Source organism: Microdochium trichocladiopsis (genome assembly GCF_020744255.1).
Source record: "Microdochium trichocladiopsis strain MPI-CAGE-CH-0230 chromosome Unknown B0I36scaffold_1, whole genome shotgun sequence".
Taxonomy (NCBI): Eukaryota; Fungi; Ascomycota; class Sordariomycetes; order Xylariales; family Microdochiaceae; genus Microdochium; species Microdochium trichocladiopsis.
This window is the reverse complement of record NW_025763544.1, coordinates 540,161-561,913: the sequence shown is the minus strand read 5'-3', so window position 1 is coordinate 561,913 and position 21,753 is coordinate 540,161. Positions and strand designations below refer to the sequence as shown.

The 21,753-nt window shown below is 57.6% G+C and overlaps 7 protein-coding genes across 7 annotated transcripts; 5 read left to right on the top strand and 2 right to left on the bottom strand.

Annotated features, from left to right (window-relative positions):
- The first annotated feature begins 391 nt into the window (after nucleotides 1-391).
- Nucleotides 392-2,803, top strand: B0I36DRAFT_378880 (1-pyrroline-5-carboxylate dehydrogenase). The gene is made up of 3 exons (XM_046160740.1): nucleotides 392-838; nucleotides 912-1,019; nucleotides 1,087-2,803. Exons 1-3 carry the CDS (start codon nucleotides 605-607, stop codon nucleotides 2,581-2,583), a joined length of 1,839 nt encoding a protein of 612 aa, XP_046017798.1. The 5' UTR covers nucleotides 392-604; the 3' UTR covers nucleotides 2,584-2,803.
- B0I36DRAFT_309203 (uncharacterized protein) lies at nucleotides 2,799-4,155 on the bottom strand. The gene has a single exon (XM_046152108.1). It carries the CDS (start codon nucleotides 3,746-3,748, stop codon nucleotides 2,996-2,998), a length of 753 nt encoding a protein of 250 aa, XP_046017797.1. The 5' UTR covers nucleotides 3,749-4,155; the 3' UTR covers nucleotides 2,799-2,995.
- A 563-nt stretch (nucleotides 4,156-4,718) lies between these two features.
- B0I36DRAFT_390377 (peptidase family M20/M25/M40) lies at nucleotides 4,719-7,258 on the top strand (the record flags this gene model as incomplete). The annotated part of the gene is made up of 5 exons (XM_046161389.1): nucleotides 4,719-5,062; nucleotides 5,152-5,351; nucleotides 5,446-5,676; nucleotides 5,775-6,587; nucleotides 6,778-7,258. The coding sequence occupies 5 exons, from the start codon at nucleotides 4,719-4,721 to the stop codon at nucleotides 7,038-7,040; spliced, it is 1,851 nt and encodes a 616-aa protein (XP_046017796.1). The 3' UTR covers nucleotides 7,041-7,258.
- Nucleotides 7,256-9,468, bottom strand: B0I36DRAFT_378877 (uncharacterized protein). Its single transcript, XM_046160739.1, has 2 exons — nucleotides 7,946-9,468; nucleotides 7,256-7,792 (listed from the first exon to the last, which is right to left on the bottom strand). The coding sequence occupies exons 1-2, from the start codon at nucleotides 9,133-9,135 to the stop codon at nucleotides 7,453-7,455; spliced, it is 1,530 nt and encodes a 509-aa protein (XP_046017795.1). The 5' UTR covers nucleotides 9,136-9,468; the 3' UTR covers nucleotides 7,256-7,452.
- A 1,488-nt stretch (nucleotides 9,469-10,956) lies between these two features.
- Nucleotides 10,957-11,923, top strand: B0I36DRAFT_370753 (uncharacterized protein; the record flags this gene model as incomplete). The annotated part of the gene is made up of 2 exons (XM_046159941.1): nucleotides 10,957-11,741; nucleotides 11,854-11,923. The coding sequence occupies 2 exons, from the start codon at nucleotides 10,957-10,959 to the stop codon at nucleotides 11,921-11,923; spliced, it is 855 nt and encodes a 284-aa protein (XP_046017794.1).
- A 1,314-nt stretch (nucleotides 11,924-13,237) lies between these two features.
- Nucleotides 13,238-16,809, top strand: B0I36DRAFT_309194 (uncharacterized protein). Its single transcript, XM_046152107.1, has 4 exons — nucleotides 13,238-14,826; nucleotides 14,885-14,944; nucleotides 15,012-16,115; nucleotides 16,181-16,809. Exons 1-4 carry the CDS (start codon nucleotides 13,603-13,605, stop codon nucleotides 16,319-16,321), a joined length of 2,529 nt encoding a protein of 842 aa, XP_046017793.1. The 5' UTR covers nucleotides 13,238-13,602; the 3' UTR covers nucleotides 16,322-16,809.
- A 2,190-nt stretch (nucleotides 16,810-18,999) lies between these two features.
- On the top strand, nucleotides 19,000-21,357 carry B0I36DRAFT_1686 (alpha-amylase). Its single transcript, XM_046148746.1, has 3 exons — nucleotides 19,000-19,565; nucleotides 19,638-20,177; nucleotides 20,254-21,357. Exons 1-3 carry the CDS (start codon nucleotides 19,282-19,284, stop codon nucleotides 20,927-20,929), a joined length of 1,500 nt encoding a protein of 499 aa, XP_046017792.1. The 5' UTR covers nucleotides 19,000-19,281; the 3' UTR covers nucleotides 20,930-21,357.
- Nucleotides 21,358-21,753: the final 396 nt, after the last annotated feature.

The following is a 21,753-nucleotide window of genomic DNA, read 5'->3' as shown; positions in this document are numbered from 1 at the left end:
AATCAACCGCAGGAGAGCCCTTGACGGCCCCAATCATCGCCCCACTCGAGGGCGCACCTGGGCATTCCCCAAGTTTGGCTGCCCCGCCTTGCTATCGTTGTGCCGTCACAAAGCGAGGGGTCGTCTCCACATGTCGCCTGCATCCCCGTTGCATCATGGCCTGAGCAGGCACCGTTCAGGCATCCTGTGGCCGTGGACAATTGGAGGCGGATCTGCTCTGCTCGGTGTATGCAGGCAGAGATAAGCCGAGATGGGGCACAGCAGAGTGTGCACAGGACGACGGTAGCATCTGAGACGATGGGCTGCTGCGATGATCGGAGCTCGGGTTGGGGTAGGCAGGCTCTTTTAAGACTTGGAGCTTCACCTCCTCACCCTGATGATAGCTGCGTTGCATTGCTCCCCTCCTTCTCGAGTCGCTCGTGATTCTCAGCACCGCAATAACACGACAAATCCCTGGGCCCCGCTGCTCCTCCCTCGACACCACATCTTCGCGCACTTGAGAGGGTGCAGGTTCACTTCGACACACGCAGCCTACAGTACTCAAGCACATATTTCCCAAAAGATTACAGCACCACTGTGGTTGGTCTACCGCCACATCCACACAATGGCTTCCATGAGCAGGACAAGTGGCGCCCTCGCCCGCGCCTGCCAACAGCAGCCCAGCCTCCTTGCCTCATACAGACTCCCCAGCCGAACGGCACGGTCACTGCGGCCCATTCTTGCTGCATCCAGCACATCGTCCACGACGGGCAGACACAATGGCGGTGCTGTCGCCAGCAAGCGGGCAGCTTCCAACATGGCCACCTTCAAGATCCCCAAGGTTCTGAACGAGCCCAATGTGAGTATATCTCCCTTATCGAGGCGTCTGGCCGTGAACAAAGGTGCAGTGCTAACCCAAGGATTCTCCACAGCACCACTATGCCAAGGGCTCCGAGCAGCGAGCTGGCCTCCTGTCGACGGTCGAGTCCATGGCCAGCAGGGGACCTGTCGAGGTTCCCCTGTATGTCGGCGGCAAGGAGGTAAGCGAGCGCGAACAGCTTCCAACCCCGCGTAGACGACAGCAACCACTAACACGCTGCAAAACAGGTCAAAACAAGCCAGACAGCTACTCAAAAGAACCCCTCAGACCACTCTCAAACCCTTGCCACTTACTCCCTCGCCAGCCCTGAGCATGTCGACACCGCGATAGAAGCTGCTCTTGCCGCCAAGCCGGCCTGGGAGTCTCTCCCCTTTGCCGACCGCGCTGCCGTCTTCCTCAAGGCCGCCGACCTCGTCTCGACAAAGTACCGCTACGACATCATGGCCGCCACCATGCTCGGCCAGGGCAAGAACGCCTGGCAGGCCGAGATTGACTCGGCTGCAGAGCTCGTCGACTTCCTCCGCTTCAACGTCCAGTATGCCGAGGAGCTTATGGCTCAGCAGCCCGCACACAACGCCCCCGGCGTGTGGAACCGCGTCGAGTACAGGCCGCTGGAGGGCTTCGTCTATGCCGTGACTCCATTCAACTTCACCGCCATTGCCGGCAACCTCGCGGGCGCCCCGGCGCTTCTGGGCAACGTCGTCGTCTGGAAGCCCTCCGATTCCGCCATCCTGTCCAACTGGCTACTGCTCCAGATCCTCCACGAGGCCGGCCTCCCCAAGAACGTCATCCAGTTCGTCCCTGGCAACCCCGTCGAAGTCACCAAGCAGGTCCTTGCGCACAAGCAGTTCGCTGCACTACACTACACAGGCAGTACCGCCGTGTTCCGCCAGCTCTACGGACAGATTGGCCAGGCCACTGCTGAGGGCCGCTACGTCGGCTACCCACGTATCGTTGGCGAGACGGGTGGCAAGAACTTCCATTTGGTCCACCCATCTGCGGACATTGACAACGCCGTGATCCAGACGGTCCGCGGTGCATTTGAGTATCAAGGCCAGAAGTGCAGCGCCACGAGCCGCCTGTATGTGCCCAAGTCACGCTGGGAAGAGTTCCGCACCAAGCTCGTCAAAGAGACCGAGGCCCTGCAGATGGGCAAGCCCTGGGATGTGCAGAACTTCATTGGCCCCGTCATTCACGAGCCCAGCTTCAAGAAGCTCTCGGGCGTCATTGACGAGGCGAAGAACGACTCGAGCCTCGAGCTGATTGTGGGCGGCGAGTACGACGGCAGCAAGGGCTACTTCATCCGCCCGACCATCTACCGCGCTGACAGCCCTTCGCACAAGCTGTTCCGGCAGGAGCTGTTCGGCCCGGTGCTGACCGCGTACGTGTACGACGACGCGGCGGGCGAGTCGGCGTTCCTCGAGGCCTGCAAGATGGTCGACACTGCCAACGAGTACGGCCTCACTGGCTCGGTCTTTGCCACCGATCGTGATGCCGTCCGCGTCGCCGAGGAGGCCCTGCGCAACTCGGCTGGCAACTTCTACATCAACTGCAAGAGCACCGGCGCCGTGGTCGGCCAGCAGCCCTTTGGCGGCTCTCGGGCCAGCGGCACCAACGACAAGGCTGGCAGCATGAACCTGCTCAGCCGGTTTGTCAGCCCGCGCAGCTTGAAGGAGGAGTTTGTGCCCACGCTGAAGGTGGCGTACCCGAGCAACGAGGTTTAAAAAAGGATGGGAGTTCAATAGACACCCAGAGATTTATTTGAGCGTGGGGGCGGCAGAAGCAGGACTTGGATTTCAGCAATTTGCTGCAAAAATATGACTAGTCCTATGCTATGACTTTTACCGTAGAGGGCGCATATTCATTTTTATACGGCGTTTCCAATCCACACATGACTTTAAAGATGACAATATGAATCAAGAACAAACTTATGTGCCATGCTAGTACAATCTTTTTTTTTTTTTGGCCTGTCATGCCAATGTGCGCTCCTTTCTGGATGACTATTCCACTAATTACAGTCGCCTTGGACCGGGTCTGTGCAAATACATTTTTCTCGTGACTTAAGCATCTTTTCGTGTGCCTTTGTGAGCAATTCCTTTCTTTTCCCCCACCCCCCCTCTCTCTCTCTCTCGTCATTCACAGATGTATGCCGCCATCCTCGTCTCCATCATCGTCATCACCGCCCAGCCCGGGGGTCTGGGCCTGTAATCTACGCAAGAGCTCCTCGTCACTAAGGCCGGGACCGCCAGACCGTATCGTGCCCGTGGTAAACGTCCCGTCGCGCCAGGCCTCGTGCTGCTCTTGCCGATCACCATTCGTCGTCGTCGTCGTCGTCGCGGATGTGCCGTTTACTCCGTTCACCACACCGCCATCATTACCACCTCCAGCAGAGCTATCATCGACCGCACCAAGACCCTGCGGCACCACCCCGACAGTTGGGTCGTCCCGCTCCGGCATGACCCCCGACAACTCGTCCCAGCTGAGACCCCGGCCGGTGACCTCTGCGCGGATGAGGTCTATCCTCTCGAGCATGCGGGCGATGACGACCTCGTTCTCGGCGATGGCGTCGATGCAGTCCTGGTCGCCTTTTGTTTCCTGCTGTGCTTGTGCCGCTATTCCTCCTCCTCCTTCTTGTTGTTGTGATGGTGATGTCGTCTGTGTGGCGTCAGTGGCAGCAGCAGCAGAACCAGCGCCCATGACGGGCACCAAACCCTCGGCATAGGGCCGCAGCTCGGCGTTCGAGTAGTCGAGGTGGGCGATCGAGTTGCGCAGCTCAAACACCTTGAGCGCGAGGTTCTCGGCCGAGAGGTCTTTCAGGGCGGCGGCGAAGCGGGCCGGGGATATGGGTGTTGTTGTCGTCGTTGACGACGAGGATGCCTGGTCCGCCATATTTGGCTGTTTTTCTTTTTCTCTCCTTCTTTTATTTTTCTTTTCTTTCCTGGTGGCTTGATTTAAGGGGCTCTGCGCTGTATGGACTGGGATTCTGATGGTGCTTTTTGGGGCGGCTTGTAGTGGTTGATGATACGGGCCTCCGGCGATGATGACGGTTGGTGGTGGGGGGGCCTGTGGTTGTTGTGATCGGGTGTGGTGTCGATGATGCTCAGGCGCGCTGGATGGAGAAGCTGTGCTCGTGGCTTCGGGTGACGTGCGTGAGGCGGGTGTTGCGACAGATGGGTCCAGTGCTGCTCTGTATGGACTGCACCGGGTGTCTTGCTTGCCTGGAAACGAGGCCGTCGCAAGCTGTCGGCTGCCTGTGGACCTGCAAAAGTGGAATGTGTGATGCACTTGATGGTGGGGCAGACCTCACCTTGGGAGCTTGGGCCAGCGGATTGCAAGGGTCCTGATTATAGTGGGGGGGGGCGCGCTGCCACTGTCCGCTCCGGTCCCGGCGCGGCGTCCCGTGTCGCGGCGGAGCACCGCCCGGCAAGCTGCGGAGCTGGGCATCGCCGGGTCTGGTGCCAGCATGGTCTCTGGGGTCACTGCAGCAAGGAATAACGGTGTTGTGAGCAGTCAGGAAGAGGATACTCTCAATCGCAGTCCTAACCAGAACCATGAATCGTGGAGTCCGTGGGTTCTGGGCGAGCTTCGCCGTCACGCCATCAACGCGGGTTTGCTTGTGCTTGGGCAGGGCAGCCTTGATAAGCTCCCCGCAGCTCGGGCCCGGTCTTACATGTACTGCCGTCACAACCCCAGACCTTCCCAGGCTCCGTCCGGGCAAGCATCGGCCAGCCTCCCGACCTTGAGTTCCTACTCCAAACCCTCGAGGCACTCTCTCCAATCTCTCCGTCCTTTCCTTCCTTCCCTCTTCCATCCATCCTCAATTGGTCAAGGTCCAGCCGATTGACCATCTCCAGCCACCATGGTGGGCTTCACACGATCCCAGCTCGCCGCTGGCGCCCTGTGCTTTGCTGCCACCACAGCGCTCGCCTCTTCACTGCCACCACTTGCTTCCACCTCATCCGGCGGCAGCACCAAGTTCAAGTGCGATTTGCCACCCGCGCTGGACCCGGCCTCCGACGGCCTGCGCTCCGCCCTCGATGTCCTGGGCGGCGATGCGGCACTCAAGCTCCAGGTCTACCGCCACTCCGAGCTTGTTAAGGTGCCCTCCATCTCGTACGACGACAACGGCGAGCCAGGCCAAGACCCGCGCTGGGATGTCTTCTACAAGCTCCACGACACACTGGAGAGGCTGTATCCAATGTTGTGAGTCCACCATCTGCTCAATCGAAGATACTCCTCCGGCAAGATGGTGTCAACCGCTAATCCTTGTACCGCTTGTGTGTGCAAAACAGCCACGCCCAGGCCAAGAAGGAGACTGTCAACACCTTTGGCCTCGTCTACACCCTCAAGGGTTCCGACTCGAGCTTGAAACCGCTCATGCTCGCTGCGCATCAGGACGTCGTCCCCGTTGCCGACGCCTCGACGTGGAAGTACCCGCCCTTCAGCGCCCACTTCGACGGGCGCTGGCTATGGGGTCGCGGCTCCTCTGATGGTTCGTCATTATCTCTCGTCTGCCTTCTCCCGCATCCTGATACCTGTCAACTTGCCATCTATCCGACGGCGATCCCAACTGACCCGAGCTATAGATAAGAATAGTTTGACCGGCTTGTTCTCGGCCCTTGAGACGCTCCTGGACCAGCCTGGATGGGAGCCCAAGCGCGACATTGTCCTGGCGCTCGGCTTCGACGAGGAGTGCTCCGGCCGCCGCGGAGCCGGCACCATCAGCAAGTTCCTCCTGGAGCGGTACGGCCCGGACTCGATGGCATTGCTGCTCGACGAGGGCGGGTTGGGCCTGCGCACCATCGGTGACGTTCTATGTAAGTCTGCTACTATCCAGCACAATATTCCACTCGCCTTCTCTCGCCTCTCTCTCGCTTGCTGACACAGCCACCCAAAACCCTCCCCGGCCTCACAGATGCTCTCCCCGCCGTCATGGAAAAGGGCCACGTCGACGTTTGGCTCGACCTGACCACCGCGGGCGGGCACTCGTCCACCCCGTTCCCCCACACGGGCATCGGGATCGCCACGGCGCTGGTCGCCGCGCTCGAGGCGCACCCTTATGCGCCGCGCGTGATCCCGCAGAGCCCCGTGCACAACCACATGGTGTGCCAGGCGCGCTACTCGCCCCGCGCGGACAGGCAGGTCACCCAGCTCGTGCGCGAGGACGCGCTGGGCGAGCTGGCGGATGTGCTGGCGCGCAAGGACCGGGCGACGCAGTACAGCATCCAGACGAGCCAGAGCGTCGACTACTTCCACGGGGGCGTCAAGATCAACGCGATGCCCGAGAAGGTCCGGGTCGGGGTGAACCACCGGATCGCGCCGCACGACGACGTCGGCGTGGTCAAGGCGAACATCCTCAGGCGGATCAAGCCGATCGTGAAGCAGTTTGGGATCAAGGTGCACGCGTTCGAGGGCGAAGATGGGACGGACGAGTTGCTCGCACGTGTTGCGAACGCACAGGAAGTGGAGGAAGCGGATGCGGAACAAGATGTGGAAGCTCAAGACTACCGCGCGGGCTTGCCCCATGCCATGTACGATGTCGACTACAACGCCACCCTGGTCCTCTCGACGACGCAGAGCACGCCCGTGGCGCCCGTGTCGCCGTACAGCGGCGATGTGTGGGACGTCTTCTCGGGCACGATCCAGCACAGCTTTGCGTTTGAGAACGGCACTGTTGTGCCTGTCGGGGAGATCATGACTGGCAACACAGATACCAGACACTATCTGGGTATGTTGTGCTCTTTCTTTCTCGCTTTCTTCCTTTCTTCCGGTCTCGTTGTGAGGCTCTTTCCAGATACGTCGATCTTGCCTGAAGATCATCCACAAAAGACACGACCTAACCACCTTCTAACCTCCCACGCATCTTACCCAAAACTCGCATTCATGGGACAAAAGACTCTTGAAATCAACGCTGACAGCGCCGCCAACACAAAAAATACAGATCTCACCTCGGCACGTGTACCGCTGGACGCCCACCCGCGACGGCCAGCGCGTCAATGCCCACACAGTCGACGAGGGAGTCGACATGGTCGGCGCCCACATGGAGACTGTGCGCTTCTACTACGACCTGATCCGCAATTTTGACGCCGCGCGGGTTGCGCCTGTTGGTGCCGCTAGTGCTTCTGCTGAGGACGTCGTGGCGGCGGCGGCGACAGGTGGTGATGCTATGGGCGAGTTGTGATGACGAGGCTTGATGACGAGCCATATGATGATGACATGTTCTTGACGGGTGTGGGCATTTCCAAATTGAAAAGCTGGTGTAGCTACTGTGAGAGGGTTCAACGGCGTGCACCTTTGGCGAGTACACGGAGTGTTGCCTTTAACGTGACATGCTCAGTATTTCGGCGAAAAGATTATCAAGATTAGGGAACAAAAAATACATCCTTCTCGAACCACTGCCGCTTCCGACATGGCCAGATCTTTCTTAGAACGTTATCATACAGACGGCACGTGCGAAACTCTTTGGGACATGCGTGTGCGCTTTTCTCTGCTGGCCGCGCGCTGAAAGCATTTCCTTACAACCCCCCGCCCTTCTCCCTTTTACTTTTTGACTAGAGGAAACCGTTTCTTAAAGAAATTGGACCTCAAAAGTTTCACCCGCGCAGCCACGCGCGCACGCCCTGCTCGATGACCACACCGGCCGCGCCCGCCCCGACGACCACCCAAGTCCACTGGTTCTGCAGCTCCTTGACGTCGGGCCAGAAGCTGTTCTTGTCGCGGCGGTACTCGGCGAGCTGCTGCGCCTTGACGGGGTTCGCGCCGGCCCCCTTGGTGTAGCGCTCCTCCTGGCTCTCTTCGTTCTCGCGGTCCCCGCCGACGTACCGCAGGAACAGGTAGTTTGCGATGGGGCCGAGGACGGTGAGCGGGTGCATCGCGCTGGCGCCGAGCAGGAGGAAGGGGAAGGAGATGTGGATGAGGGTGTCGCCGAGGTAGCTGTGTTGCGTTTCCAGTGTTAGTCGGTTGCTTTGCTTTTCCTTGTTCGGGGCCACATAGTGGGACCGAGACTGGGTGGAAAAGAAAAGAAAAACAAAAACCGAGATAAATTATATCGATGGACAGAGAGGCTGGAGGGAGGGCTGGACTTACTTGGGGTGGCGGACGATGCTCCAGACACCGTCGCGGTTCAGGTCTGTCTTGTTCTTCTCCTTGTGGGCCTCGAGCTGAGTGTCGGCGAGGACCTCGAGGGCGAAGCCGGCCGAGAAGAGGAAGACGCCGATCGTGGTGTCGAGGGACTTGTAGCTGACGTCGGGCGAGGCCGCGACGCTCTCGAGGCTGGCGCGGAAGGGCAGCGTGAACGGGAGCGAGACGATGGTCTGGGCGACGGCCTCGGGGACAAACATGCCCAGCAGGGCCTTGTTCCAGAACCCGGCCGGGTCCTTCTTCTTGGCGGTCACGTAGCGCGGGTCGTCCTTGCCGCGCCTCAGGCTGCGGGAGGCGACGCGGTAGAGCAGCCGGACGCCCCAGGCGGTGACGCCCGTGAGCAGCAGCTTCTGTGGGTAGGTCAGGGTCCTCCAGGCGTGGGAGACGGAGAGCCCGTCGTAGACGACGCGCGTGCCGATGGCGCTCCACCAGGCATTGGCAGTCATGCCCGCGGGCCACAGGTAGTCCTTGACCTCGGCGCGGTCCGTGTACCGGGCGACGGCGTAGGCGACCGTGGAAAGCCCAGAGTGGAAGGCGAAGGATGGCAGGATGGCAGACTGCAAGAGGCCGATAGCGGTGGCGTTGACGGGGGGGATGGGGTTGGTCGGGCGCCGGCCGAAGTGCGACTCGAAGCGGTCCTGCTCGGCCCCCGAGCTCCGGGGCAGCGTCTCCTTGACATCGTCCAGGGACGGGATCGACTCCTTGGCGCGCCGGAACCAGCCGCCCACTCTGTCCTTGTCGGCAGCTGGGGTGACCTTGTCCACGACGTCGCGCGCAGAGGGCAGGTTCTCTTCGCCAAAGTGGGATCCGTAGCGGTCCTGCTCGGCCCCGGACGTCCCGGCGAGGTCCTTGACAAACTCCTTTGCACGCCTCGCGTCGTACGGGGCCTTGCCGCCAAACCAGTGGCCCCAACGGTCCTGCTCGGCACCAGAGGCGCGGGGCAGCTTGTCAAAGACGTGGGTATCTTCTGGCACCTTGCCGCCGAACCAGCCGCCGAGGCGGTCCTGCTCGGCTCCGGAGCCTCGGGGAAGCTTGTGGTCCCGGATGGTCTGGGTTACGTGATCCTCGACATGGTCTTTGATGGCGCCGGTCTTGTCGGCCCCAAAGTGGGTGCCGAAGCGGTCTTGTTCAGCCATGGCACTTTTGGATTTTGATGGCTCGTTCGATTGAGGCTGGGCAACGAGAGGCAAGAAGCCCCGGCTACACGAGGGGTCTCTGACACAGAGTTATAGCGAGGCAGTATGCGACACCAGAGCTGTGAGACAGCGATGACGTCGAACCGCAATCATCGCTGGGCGGCACCTTCTCCACAGCGTTGTGCCTGGCGGGGGAACAGCTCCTGCGCAGCCAAGTCAAAATGACGGGTTCCTGGTCGATCTCGATCGGTGCCTCCAATAAGAAACCCCAAGCCGATGGACAAGCCCGCGTGCGGTGGTGAAACCTTCTACCCGGCCTGGACCAACTCAAAGTTCTGAGCAGGTTTTCCAGGCTCCTCACTAGACTCCTGCGCCGGACGCCAGGCGAGCTGAGGTGCCCTGGATGTGACTAAGCCTGGCATCATTGACTCTGGTCAGCCGTAAATAGCCTGCACACGCACATTCCCAGTTGGGACAGCTCTCGGGCCGATTGGCCAATCACAAGTTGGCAGACTCCCGCGATTGCTGTGCAGGCCACAACCCTTCAATTCCCAACAGTCACCTGCTTTCTCAATCATGGGAAACGCCAATGCAAGAAAAATTGAGAACCTGGCTCCTGAGCTTGCAGTAACCACAACCAAACATTGCCTGCACCGCGTCTGTTCCCTGCTGAGAGTTGCTCTGCAGGCGGACTTCGACAGCTGACAAGCATGCAAGGACAATGCGTAGCGCGACTACTCGAGCACACAAGGCAATTGCGCATATTCTCGAGGACATCTTGTAACCCACTCACCGCAGCTTCCGCCTGCTTGTGCCATGTCGAACTATGCACTTCACTGTGTCGTCACGTACCCATCTTCCACAGCTCCAGCCTCCCGTGCTCAGCTCACGCTCTCGTCATTATTCCGATTCTGGAGGAAAGCTCCCAAGGAGCCTGTGTGTGCCCAGCTTCCAACTACGTATGTCTCCTCCAATCATGGAACAGCTTCTGACTCGGACTCGCTGACTCCCCTGCCATGAAAAGATCCTGTGGCCCATTTACCGGGGCCTTTCAGCTCTCTAGTGCGCCGTTTGCTTGCGGTGCGGGGGCGGACTGTGCGAGCGAGATCCTGCAGGTTCTTGAAAGAATCCTAGATGACAAATGCGCAGAGTGCATGTGTAAAAAAGACAAACTGTAGGATAAATATACATTTCTCGCACCGTAACATATTATCATAGTGTCAAGAATAAGTTCCGCCGGAGTCGATCACAAACTGGCGAGAAACACTTCAACATGATCCTCTTCCCCTAGAGCTACAAGAGAGGCCTCGGCCCACTGAACCCTGGACCCCTGCCAGCCCGACCTTGCGTGTGCTCCCCCACACGACGCGGCCGAGCATGCAACATGTAACGTTGACATTCCTGCTCGACGCGAATTCGACAATTCCACGTTTTGTGCCTCACGCAAGCATGCTCGCGCAGCGAAATCCCCGCAAGGGGAGAAGGACTAAACGCTGTGTACCGACTCCTTCCTTCCTAGGTGCTTGAATCGCAGTTCGCCATTTGAACGTCAAGCCGATGGAACAGCATGGAGGATTAAAAAATGTGACCTGCTCCCTTCATTCGCCATTAGCCATTGGCCAGGATTTCGGGTTCATTCTGTGACAGTGTTCATGATACGACATTGCCCGCCCCTAGCCGGTCACTGGCTGACCGGAACAGGTCAACGCAGTCTGTATAATTGAAGCAGGCTCCCCGTCCCGTTCTCTGTATGGGAGCGCACAATGCAAAAGACTTGCGCCGCTGCCGGCCCTCTGATTTCTCGTCTACAAGCAAATCGATATGCGTCGCGCTGCTTTGACAGCGCTGGTAGCCGTCGCCACCGCCACCGCGAGCAATGGCAGAGGCTGGTGTGGTACCGAGCCTGCGACTCAGGAATATCGATCGACCTTGCGAGCACTAGCAGCCCAGGAGAAGGAGAAGAGAGGTGCTGCCAACGAGACTGCCGCCGAAGTCATCGATATCCCCGTGTACATACACGCGCGGGTCAACACGACCGAGCCGGACGCCGTGCTGAGCGAGCAGGTCCTCCAGGCGCAGTTTGCTGTGCTCGTTGACCGCTTCGCGCCCTACGGCATCAGCTTCACGCTCAAGGGGACCGACCGGCTCGCGGACGACACCCTCTCGAAGGGCTCGGACGTATATGATTGGACCGGCCACCGCGTGTCGACGCGCCGGGGCGGGTACGACACGCTGAACATCTGGATCGCGTCCGGCATGGACCAGAGTGTCGGCGGTTCCTGCAGCTTGCCCGGCGAGGGCGTCACGCCGGGCTCTTTCTTGGCGCTCCTCGACGGCTGCACGCTTAACGGGTATACCATGCCCGGGAGTATGGTGAACGGCACCGAGTACCTCGGCGAGGTCGCGGTACATGAGGTCGGGCACTGGCTTGGTCTGCTGCACACGTTTGATGGTGAAGACTGCGACGGGGAGGGCGACTCGATTGATGACACGCCAGCGGAGGGGAGCTTTGAGTTCATGGCGTGCCCTGTCGGCAAGGACACGTGCCCCGATCAGCCAGGACTGGATCCAATCGATAACTTCATGGACTATTCAGGAGACGGATGGTAAGTTCACTTGTTAGCTCCCAGCTCGATCTCCCAACTCAGACAGATATCCAGCTCAGATCTTGACTCATGAGCACTATCGCTGACATGATGATTTCCGACGTGCTTGTAGCTGGAATAAGTTTACCGAGGGACAAAAGCAGAGGATGCACCAGGCTTGGCACACAATGAGGACAATCTGAGCGATACTGCTATCATATTGAAGAGCTCTCCCGAGGTCGGCTGGTCTTGGTTCAGAAATGGACCTGGCCAAGGGTGAGCGATTCTACCAAAGAAAAAGTCCCACGGAAAAGTCTTTAGCAGGGATCCATCGAGAGCGGAGAATGCCATAGTACAGAAAATCGAAGAGCGTGCTTGAGTGTCGTTGTCGTTGGTCATTCATTTTGGATAACATCAGTCCGTCCCGTGAACGGCCCTGGGTCGGCTTGGCAACAGACTTGCCTGATTGAGAAGTTGTCAGTGCATTGAACGTTAAAAAGACTAGAAATAGGGAGGGGTCCAGTACAGCTGTTATTTCCGCTGGCCTCGCATTCCATCACAAGAGCGTGCTGGCCGAGCTTTTGTTGTCATGTGCTCGGTTGTTGGCCGGATTGAGTCGCTATGCAGGACACCCTTGGCTCAGGACCCTGTTGTTGCCAGCGGGACCCTGCCGTCACAACCCAATCCTGTTTGTCCAAAGCAGCGGGTCACGAGCCGAGCGAGCGATCCCCCAGGAGCCTAGATAAGATGCAGGCGGCAGACTGGCTTGCGCGGCTCTGGGGGAACCTTGGAGCCCAGCAAGAGCCGCCCGTCAGCACTAACTTAAAGGACGGGCAGTGATGGCATAGCGCAGGCATGCAAGTGCTGTGAGTCACCGGGAGCTGCAGGTCGACCGTCGAAGACGGCCAAGATGGCTGCACAGTACTCTCAAGTCCTTGCAACCCAAACCGGGTCCTGCCGAGGGACACCCCGCCGCCACTGGGCGCTGGTCGTGAGTAAGCCCCGTCGACGTCGCGATAGTGATTGATGGTAGCTTGTGGGGTTGTCCAATGCATCGCTCCAGCAGTCGTATAGGGTTAGAAGATTTCCTGCCCTCTGGAGACAGGTGCGTTGAGCCTCTGAGTTGGGAATGGATCCCAGATGACGCCATCCTGGATTGAGCCAGACGTGCTGCCATCATTCGTCGACAGAGTACGACGGACGACGATTTGAACCGGAGTCACCGACAAGCCAGAGTCTAATGGTCGCCGGCACTCGAAGGCCCATGCCCCGCCTCGGGGGCCGTTTTGCCGTTTACAGGTGCGCAAGTGTGGTGGTGTTGTATCTAGGGGTTCAGAGCTGGAGCGGACAGCCCACTTGAGCAGTCCACGCTCGGGCGGGTGCTCCATCCACAGCATGAGCTGGTGCCTGCCAGCCATGCCCTACCGGTGGGCAGTGTGGCTCCACCCGTTTGCTCTTGCATGTTAAAGCCGCGCTTAACCCCGTGTACATGGCTGGAGCACTTCCCATTTCGCTGCCTCTTGACGTAGGCCCCTCCTGCTTGCTTCACTTCACTTGACTCGACTTATCTCATCCTCAGGCCGCTGCCGCTGCCCTCACCACCTGCGCCATCACCACATCCTCCTCCAGCAATCACTTCGCAAGACGTCTCTGTGCCCCAGACCAGCGCTGTCGCTTTGCACGACAGCATCGCCAGGCTGAACCCGCCTTATCGTCCCAGGCCTGTCGCAACCAGATCGTCTCACTACCAGCGGGGTTGTTGTTGTTGTTGTTGTCAAACGGCAGGACCCCGCCACACGAGGAGGTGAGAGACTGCACCTCAAGAGACTGCTCGTCTCCTGATACCGCGCCCGCTTGCGAACAGGCATTTCAAAACGCCAACATGACGCCAACCCCGCCTTCCACCACGACCTCGACCTCTGGGCACTCGCCCGAGGAGCAGTACCGGGTGGTGCGAAGACGCAATCGCGTGCCGCTCAGCTGCCACCCGTGCCGGACCAGGAAACTCAAGTGCAACCGGGGACATCCGTTCTGTGAGAATTGTGTCAAGCGCGGCGACACCTCGTCCTGTGTCTACGCTGCACCCACCAGCCGGAAAAAGACACAGGACAGTAGTGGCGCAGCGCCTACCCCAGATGACATGCAAAACCGGATCGACAGGCTCGAGGGTCTGGTCCTCAGCCTCATGCACGGGGGCGCGAACATTGACCCGGCAGCAATCGCTGCAGCCGCAGCCGCTGCCGCACCAGCCAATCCATCCGTGTCGATGTCTGCACCGTCGACAACGGACAGCTCATCATTCGTGCGCGTAGAAAAGGACGGCGATGGTATCATGAGAGATGACGATCAAGACGACGACAGTGACGACGACGACGACGACGCCGCCGGCCTGGCCGCCTCTGTGGGCTTCCTCAAGCTGGATGCTGACAAGGGCAGAACAATGTACATTGGCCACGAACATTGGCATACGCTCCTTGCCGACATTTCAGAGGTCAAGACTTTCTTCAATTCCCATAAGAAGGACCTCGAGAAGAGCTATGAGAGAGTTCTGCAATCCAAACCACCAATGGCGCTAGACTCGCCAATCTTCTTGCTCTCGGCGGCAGCCGCCACAGAAGTCGAGCTGAGGTCTGAGCTACCGTCACGATCGGCCGTCATGACACTTGTTTCGCGCTATTTCAACTCCCATGATGGCTCGAGCTGCATCATACACGGCCCAACCTTCCAAGAAGAGCTGCGGCGCCACTGGCAAGATCCGTCCAGCTCCACCGTTGTCTGGATCGGTCTATTGTACTCCATACTGTGCTTGGGGATGCTGAGCTATAGCCGAGTGGGCGATGAGCCACCAGAATGGAAAGGACGGACGTTAGACTTGGCTGCAGAATTCCGCCTGCGGACTGTACAGTGTCTCAACCTGTCGGATTATACCAAGCCCAGGGAGTATACTGTGGAAACCATGATTTTGTACCTGTTCGGAGAGTTCTCATCCCGATATGACGCCGACGTCAGCTTCTGGATTATCAGCTCTACCATTGCCCGAACAGCCATGCGGCAGGGGTACCATCGAGATGGAAAGCTGTTTCCGTCGATGAGCCCGTTTCAAGCGGTAATTCCAGCTCTATCGATTATCATTTATCGAATGACATCAGCTAATACCTGTCTAGGAAATGCGCAGGCGTGTGTGGACATTAGTTCGAATGGCAGACATCATGTTCTCAAATCAGGTATGTCTATTTCCCGGCTGCGATGTCCTCTCGTATTTTCTCTGCACTTTCTAAACTTTCTCCTCAGGTCTCTCTTCCGTCCATGATATACGCCCAGGACACAGATACAGAGCTGCCTAGTCTCTTGTTTGACGAGGAATTCGGCCCGGAGACCAAGGTGCTCCCACCATCGAGACCTATAACAGAGCCTACCCCGATAGCCTACCAGGTGGCCAAAGCAAAGATGGCCTTCGAGTTTGGAAACATACTTCAAATCATCACCAGGCTCTCGCCGCCAATTGCGTACGATGAGATCCTGGTACGTGATGCGAAGCTTCGAGAAGCGCATTCGGAATTACCCCCGCACCTGAAGATGCAACCCCTCGAGAACTCCCAGGACCCTGTCAAATTGCTCGTGGCGCGATTGAATCTGCAGTTCCTCTTTTACAAAATCATGTGCATCCTGCACCGCAAGCACATGGTCATGGCGCGAAACAATCCGCGATATGCGCATTCAAGGCGCACCGCGATCGAAGCAGCCCTGGACATGCTCGAGCTCTTCCGATCCGTCTGCCGCGAATGCGAGCCAAATGGCAGGCTAAGAACACACAAGTGGTATGTCGGCTCCGTGTCACGGGACACTTTACTGGCAACCATGTTGGTCCTGATGGAAGTCCACGAGAACGATGCCAGTGTGGCTTCCGGCAAGCGGCAGGATTCCCAGACCATGTTCTTCTGGACGCCAACACAGCGCCAAGAGATGATTGACGCGGTCTATGGGGTGCGCGACATCTGGAAGAGATTGGCACAAGAAACAGTCGAGGCATACAAGGCAGTCAACATCATCGACATCATTCTGGCAAAGATCAACAAGAAGGACACTGCGCAGAATCCCGAAGTCGCAATGGCTGAGAATATATTTTCTGGTTTCTCCGAAAACAGCATGAAACCCGAGCAGTCAGCAGCAATGACCCTCGGGATGATGTCTAGCGGGCTTACGCCAAATACAAACTTCCAATCCCCGGGTCCGACGGGCCACACTTATGTTCCTCCGGACTTCAGCAGCTCAAGCGGCATGGTTCCGGATTTCATGACCGAATTCCCTCAGCCGGCTAGTGGTCCATTCTCACCTTTCTCCATGTTCACCAATTTGCCGACCGCAAATCCCGAATTTGACCAAAGTATTGATTGGGTAAGCAATGAGCACTTGCGTGAAGGAACACGTTTGGGCATCCATTGACTAACACGCATGAATAGTCTACATTTGATGGCCTGTCACAGAACACAGAATGGCCAGCCGACATGTCTGCGTGGAACTTTTTCTCGGGTGGTGGTGGGGAGCAACAACCGCCCGCAGCACAGAGCCAGTCACCTAACAATCCGCCAACGTGGACGTAAGCAGAGGTAATACTAATCTTATGAGGTACATATGAGATATGAACAAAGTGCCGGGCGTGATGATATCACGCCGCAATCGAATAGGGTTTGGTGAAAATGACGAGATGCTCTTGGTCACCTGGAGTTTTGGGACTTGGAAATGGTTGTTGTGCTTCCAGAGCTCGGAGAATTTGTCGGGCATCCCGCTGTAAAGCAGTGCCTCTGTATGATAGTTTAGCAAGCGACATAGACAGGACGGACAGGAGTTGGACGTGCAACGAGGAGCTCAGAGCTCTGAAGACCGGAAGCCCGCGCCTATAGGGCAGCGCAAGTATGTAATCACAAGGAAGAAGGCGGGATATGACGTCTGAACCCCTCTCACACTTTTATGTTATGGTCAGAATTATCAGATCTTCAGATTGAATGCCACACTTTGTATTCGGGCCGATTACGTATGCATGCCTGGCACCGGCAGAGTCGCCGTGCCAAATGCAACTGCGCATCTTTCCCCCGCACATCGAGAATGTGGAAGCAAGTCACGAGGATCCGGGGAAGAGAGAGAACCGCCGATATTTTACCAGGCTGGGCACATGGACCCGAGACTTGCACCGTTTTCTTGCGCCCTGGCGAGCCAGTCAGGATAAACCTCTTCTCCCCTCAGAAATGGATGTCACAATAGGGTTACATTGAACCGGCTAGCCACTTTGTGATCTGCTGCCGGAAGAGCGGAGTTTCCGGCAATTGGCGGAGTTCTTGGTTCTTTGGACATCGCCGGGTTTGCTTTTTCTCCTCTGCACTGTTGACTGTGCGGTTTGGACAACGCCGGCACTCTTTTAGGTCTCGTGAGGTTGTGCTTTCTTGCTTTTCTGCTCTCTTGATTTTGTGGGCATACGCCTGTTCCTGGCGGATGAGTTTGCAATGCGTTGTTGCGCCATGTACAGGCTTGTGGCTACGCCTTTTCAGTCTGTGGGGGCTTGCACTGGCTGGCTTTCCACTGAGATGCCTGCTCAACAAAGAACTCTGGACGATTTCCTGGTAAGGCAAAACAAGCTTGGCTCTCGTCGCCGAACGCTGGCTGGCTAAAAAGAACCCGCAGAGGCCACAGAAAGCCCTCCATCATTTGGGACCTCGGGGGCGCCGAATCCGTTGGCGATGTCTTTGTTTGGCAACTTCGCGGCTCTTCACTCGGTCTTACCCCTCGGGTCTGTCTCTCTTGCTACCTTGTCATGACACTTCCAACATCGTCACATCTCGGGGACCTCAGGCCGTGACCCTTGCGCAACAACAAGTCTAGTGTTCCGAGATGTGCGTGCGTCGCCCCGGCGTTCCGCGCTCGTCCTAAAAAATACTGGTACGGAAAGGATGCTTTGGCCTGGCCCGCTTGGTTTCGTGCCAAACCCCTGCGCCTGATCTGAGATGATCTGCCTGCTATTAATGGCCTTGCGCTGCCTTGGTGGAGAGGGGGGCCCGAAGAGCATTGGTTTCAAGCGAAATCCTTCAGCTTCTTACATAGTATCATCCAGCTGTGCCCCAAGCACTAGTCATGGTCATGGCGTGTTTCTAGTCGAAGGCGGCAACGCTTGACGGTGAAGCAGCGCTACCCCTGGCAATTTCCTACCAAGAAAGCAAAGCGATCCAAAAGGGCGGAACCCACTCCCCTCGGTCGAGGTCCGCTAGCCGCAGTGCGGGGCTTGGTGTCTTTGCAGAGTGTGGACACCTTCATCCGTTCACAAAGGTGATAGCATGTGAACGTGAACGAGCAAGCAATTACTGAACAAAGATCCCCAGGAGGTCGCTCAAGGTGGGCCGCCCTCCTCGGCACTGAGGGGAAATTTCCAAGGGTCATTCATGTTTGAAACAATGTCGATTTTGTGCTTGGCGCAAACCAGACAGATCTAGCTATCTTGGTCAGCAACAGGTGACTCCCGTCTTGCAAAACTACGCACTGTCCGGCTCTTACATCATCACCCAAAACTCTGACAGAGCACGTGGGCAGCAGCCGTGAGATGCTGGCGTGACATTCGCGCGGAGGAGAGCAGAAGTGGCCGTCTGGGGGATGGGCGGCGTGCTGGAAAGGGCCGATTTGCATTGACAAGCGAGCCCGGCTTGGGAAGCTCGCGAGGCGCTTAAGGTTGCGGGGAGCATCGGAAGCCAAGCGAGGGTGGGGACTAAGGCTTCTGCTGGGATCCTGGCCTTGTGCAACGTCACAACTGCGGGCGAGTTGCCAAACAATCTCGTATGGATATCATCATCGGCAGGACACAGAGAACGGGCATGTGGTTTTTGAGACGGTGTTTGTGTGCTCGGAGAGACAGGCAAAGTATAATTAGCTCGGTCTGGAATGAGTCGAGTATACTCGCCAAAGTGGCTCCACGGGATACTACATACAACGTGCCCAGCCTGGGAATGGAGCGTCAAGGTACGGACGGGGCATGGGCCCAAGGTTGCCTCCATAGCCAGGGATTAGTGCTAGCGGGTGCAATCTACCTGCCGCACCCCAGCACCCACCAGCACATCTCATTGGGGGCCATGGTGCCAAACTTACCGTCATCCGGTGCTGGCCATGTGCCCCTAGGCCCTTGCTTGCCCGGTCTCTCGGCACTTCCTGCTCGGCCGCTCATCCCTGTCTGTCACGGCAGCAGACCACGAGCCTGCCCACGGGTTTCGCGGCGGCTTCATCCTTCTACAGACGTAGTCCACTTGTCTAGATACTCCCTTGTTTACTTGCTGAAATCGTCGCCATCTTTTCTCCGACGGACGGCATCTTCCGTTAGATCTCGTTGGTCGGCCCAGGCATGTGTTCGACACTGCCGGGAAGCCGGAAACCTGCCAGTCACGATATGTGTATATAACTGGTGCCCAGTGAACGTCATCTGCCTCGATATCATGACACATGATCAGCCTCATCATCGGCCTCGTTCTTACTTGACCTCTTTTTCCCGCACTGACACTTCGTGCTATCGAGGTCTCTACACATAAACATGAAGACTTCTCTGGGCCAGGCGCTGCTGGCTGTCGTCCTCGCTGCTAGCGGCGCGAGTGGCCTCAACGCCGATGGTTGGCGCAGCCAGTCCATATATCAGGTTCTCACCGACCGCTTCGCCCGCACAGATGGCAGCACCACTGCTGGGTGCAACCTCGGGTCTTACTGTGGCGGCACATACCGGGGCCTCATCAACAAGCTCGACTACATCCAGGGAATGGGCTTCACTGCAGTCTGGATCTCTCCCATTGTCAAGAACATTGCCGGCAACACACCCTATGGGTAAGTTATGCTGCCAGTGCGCTCGAGTTGCTCGTGTTGGAGGTCTTGCTGACTGGTGGGCCGCGTGTACAGTGACCCTTATCATGGCTATTGGGCTCAGGATATCTGGTCTCTGAACAGCAATTTCGGGAGCGAGGCAGATCTGCAAGATCTCTCAAAGGCTTTGCACGACCGCGGAATGTACCTCATGGTGGACGTGGTGACCAACCACATGGCCTACAACGGGTGCCGCAACTGTGTCAACTACGGCATCTACAACAGCGAGTTTGCCAGTAAGGATCGCTTCCACCAGCCGCCATGTGCCGTCGACTTCAACAGCAACACTCCTCAGCTCCTCACGTGCTGGTCCGGAGACGACAAGGTCTCCCTCCCCGATCTCAAGACGGAGGACTCGTACGTCCGGTCCGTCTTCAACGACTGGATCAAGAAGACCGTGGCAAAGTACAGCATCGACGGCCTTCGTATCGACAGTGCCAGATCCGTGGAGAAGAGCTTCTTCCCGGGGTTCGGGCAGGCCGCAGGAGTCTACATGGTTGGGGAGGTCTTTGACGGCAACCCGACTAACCTTGCGGCCTGGACGGGCTCCATTGACGGAGTCCTGAACTACGCCGCGTGAGTCTACCCACTCTGTTTTCTTTTTCTCAGCCTGCCCAAGCAAGACCAAAACACTAACACCCGCGGGCCACAGCTACTACTGGATCAGGCGTGCGTTCGCGTCGGACACAGCCACCGTCAACGAGCTCATCAGCGAGGCCAACTCGTTCCGGAACCAGATGGACACCTCGAAGCTGGGCACTTTCATCGAGAACCACGACAACCCGCGCTACCCCACAGTCACGTCAGACTCAGGCCGCATCAAGACGGCCATTGCGTACACCATCCTCAGCGACGGCATCCCCATCATCTACCAGGGCCAGGAGCAAGGGTTCAGCGGCAAGGAAGACCCGGGCAACCGCGAGGCGCTCTGGCCCTCCGGGTACAACACGGCTTCCGACAACTACAACCTCATCGCCAAGGTCAACCAGATCCGCAACCAGGCGGTGTACGCCGACCGCACGGGGTACCTCAACTACCGCGCCACGGCCTTCAAGATCAACGACTGGGCGCTGGGCCTGCGCAAGGGCCAGGCGGGCGCCCAGGTCGTCGGCGTCTTCAGCAACATGGGCAACACGGGAACCGCCTACACGGTCACCCTCCAGGGCGCCGACACGGGCTTCACCAGCGGGCAGAAGGTCGTCGAGGTCATGGGCTGCGGCGTCATCACCGCCGACGGCGCCGGCAGCGTCGCCGTGCAGGTCACCGCCGGGCCGAGGGTCTTGTACCCGCACGCCAGGCTTGTTGGTAGCGGCATCTGTGGTTTGTAAGGGGGGCTGGCTGCTTGCGTGCTTCTTCTTGTCTCTTTTCTTTTTGATGACAATGCGGAAGTCACCACGCCGCTCCCCCCGATTTTGCATAGACAGAGTCTCTCGTCGTCTTCTGAGCGGATGCATTTTTTACCATCCAACTCGAAGTTGCGGGTGATATGAGAGCCGTATATACGCCGAAATTCGGCTTCAGAGAGTCCAAAAACGGTCATTGCGACATTATTGAGTACATAGACATTTCAACCCTTCGTTGTTCTATACATTTCTTTTATATTTCATGTTGATAGCTTTCTCAGATCAGAACTTTTACATTTTTTTGTCTCTTCGAAATGAAATAGACTGAACATGTTTTCCATCACACGGTGTTGTTGACGTTTTGGTTGATCGAGTTCAAAATACCTGCCCAGCCATCTGCATTCAATTCTATTTGGAAGGCTGCTTCAGCACATGAACGACAATCCATTTCAGTCTCTGCTTGACTCCCATCCAAAGAATCCCGCTTGTTGTGTTTTACGCGGTGAAAGGCTCCATTAGAGAGCAAAAACCTCGCCAGTGGGGGGCGGGAAGCCAAGCGAGCGGATCCCGATCTCAGCCACGGCGTAGAACATATGACGTGAGTTTGTCGAGCACACACAAACAAGCAAACCGAAGAGCAAATTCATGTTGATGGTCATGAAGAGAAAAGCACAGTAATTGTTATTTACAGAGTTTGGTAAGAAGTAGAAGAAACAGCAAAGCACTGCCTCATGCGCCTTTGGTCATGCTAACCCAGTTCGATGGGTGGAAATGTGTGAACGTATCTTATATTTACAAACCCAGCCTCT

Coding starts and splice junctions, on each gene's coding strand:
- B0I36DRAFT_378880 (XM_046160740.1), top strand. CDS start 605: ATGGCTTCCATGAGCAGGACAAGTGGCGCCCTCGCCCGCGCCTGCCAA. Junction 839..911: donor AGGTTCTGAACGAGCCCAAT/GTGAGTATATCT, acceptor GATTCTCCACAG/CACCACTATGCCAAGGGCTC. Junction 1,020..1,086: donor TGTATGTCGGCGGCAAGGAG/GTAAGCGAGCGC, acceptor GCTGCAAAACAG/GTCAAAACAAGCCAGACAGC.
- B0I36DRAFT_309203 (XM_046152108.1), bottom strand. CDS start 3,748: ATGGCGGACCAGGCATCCTCGTCGTCAACGACGACAACAACACCCATA.
- B0I36DRAFT_378877 (XM_046160739.1), bottom strand. CDS start 9,135: ATGGCTGAACAAGACCGCTTCGGCACCCACTTTGGGGCCGACAAGACC. Junction 7,793..7,945: donor AGCATCGTCCGCCACCCCAA/GTAAGTCCAGCC, acceptor AACGCAACACAG/CTACCTCGGCGACACCCTCA.
- B0I36DRAFT_309194 (XM_046152107.1), top strand. CDS start 13,603: ATGACGCCAACCCCGCCTTCCACCACGACCTCGACCTCTGGGCACTCG. Junction 14,827..14,884: donor CGATGAGCCCGTTTCAAGCG/GTAATTCCAGCT, acceptor ATACCTGTCTAG/GAAATGCGCAGGCGTGTGTG. Junction 14,945..15,011: donor ACATCATGTTCTCAAATCAG/GTATGTCTATTT, acceptor CTTTCTCCTCAG/GTCTCTCTTCCGTCCATGAT.
- B0I36DRAFT_1686 (XM_046148746.1), top strand. CDS start 19,282: ATGAAGACTTCTCTGGGCCAGGCGCTGCTGGCTGTCGTCCTCGCTGCT. Junction 19,566..19,637: donor GCCGGCAACACACCCTATGG/GTAAGTTATGCT, acceptor CCGCGTGTACAG/TGACCCTTATCATGGCTATT. Junction 20,178..20,253: donor GGAGTCCTGAACTACGCCGC/GTGAGTCTACCC, acceptor CGCGGGCCACAG/CTACTACTGGATCAGGCGTG.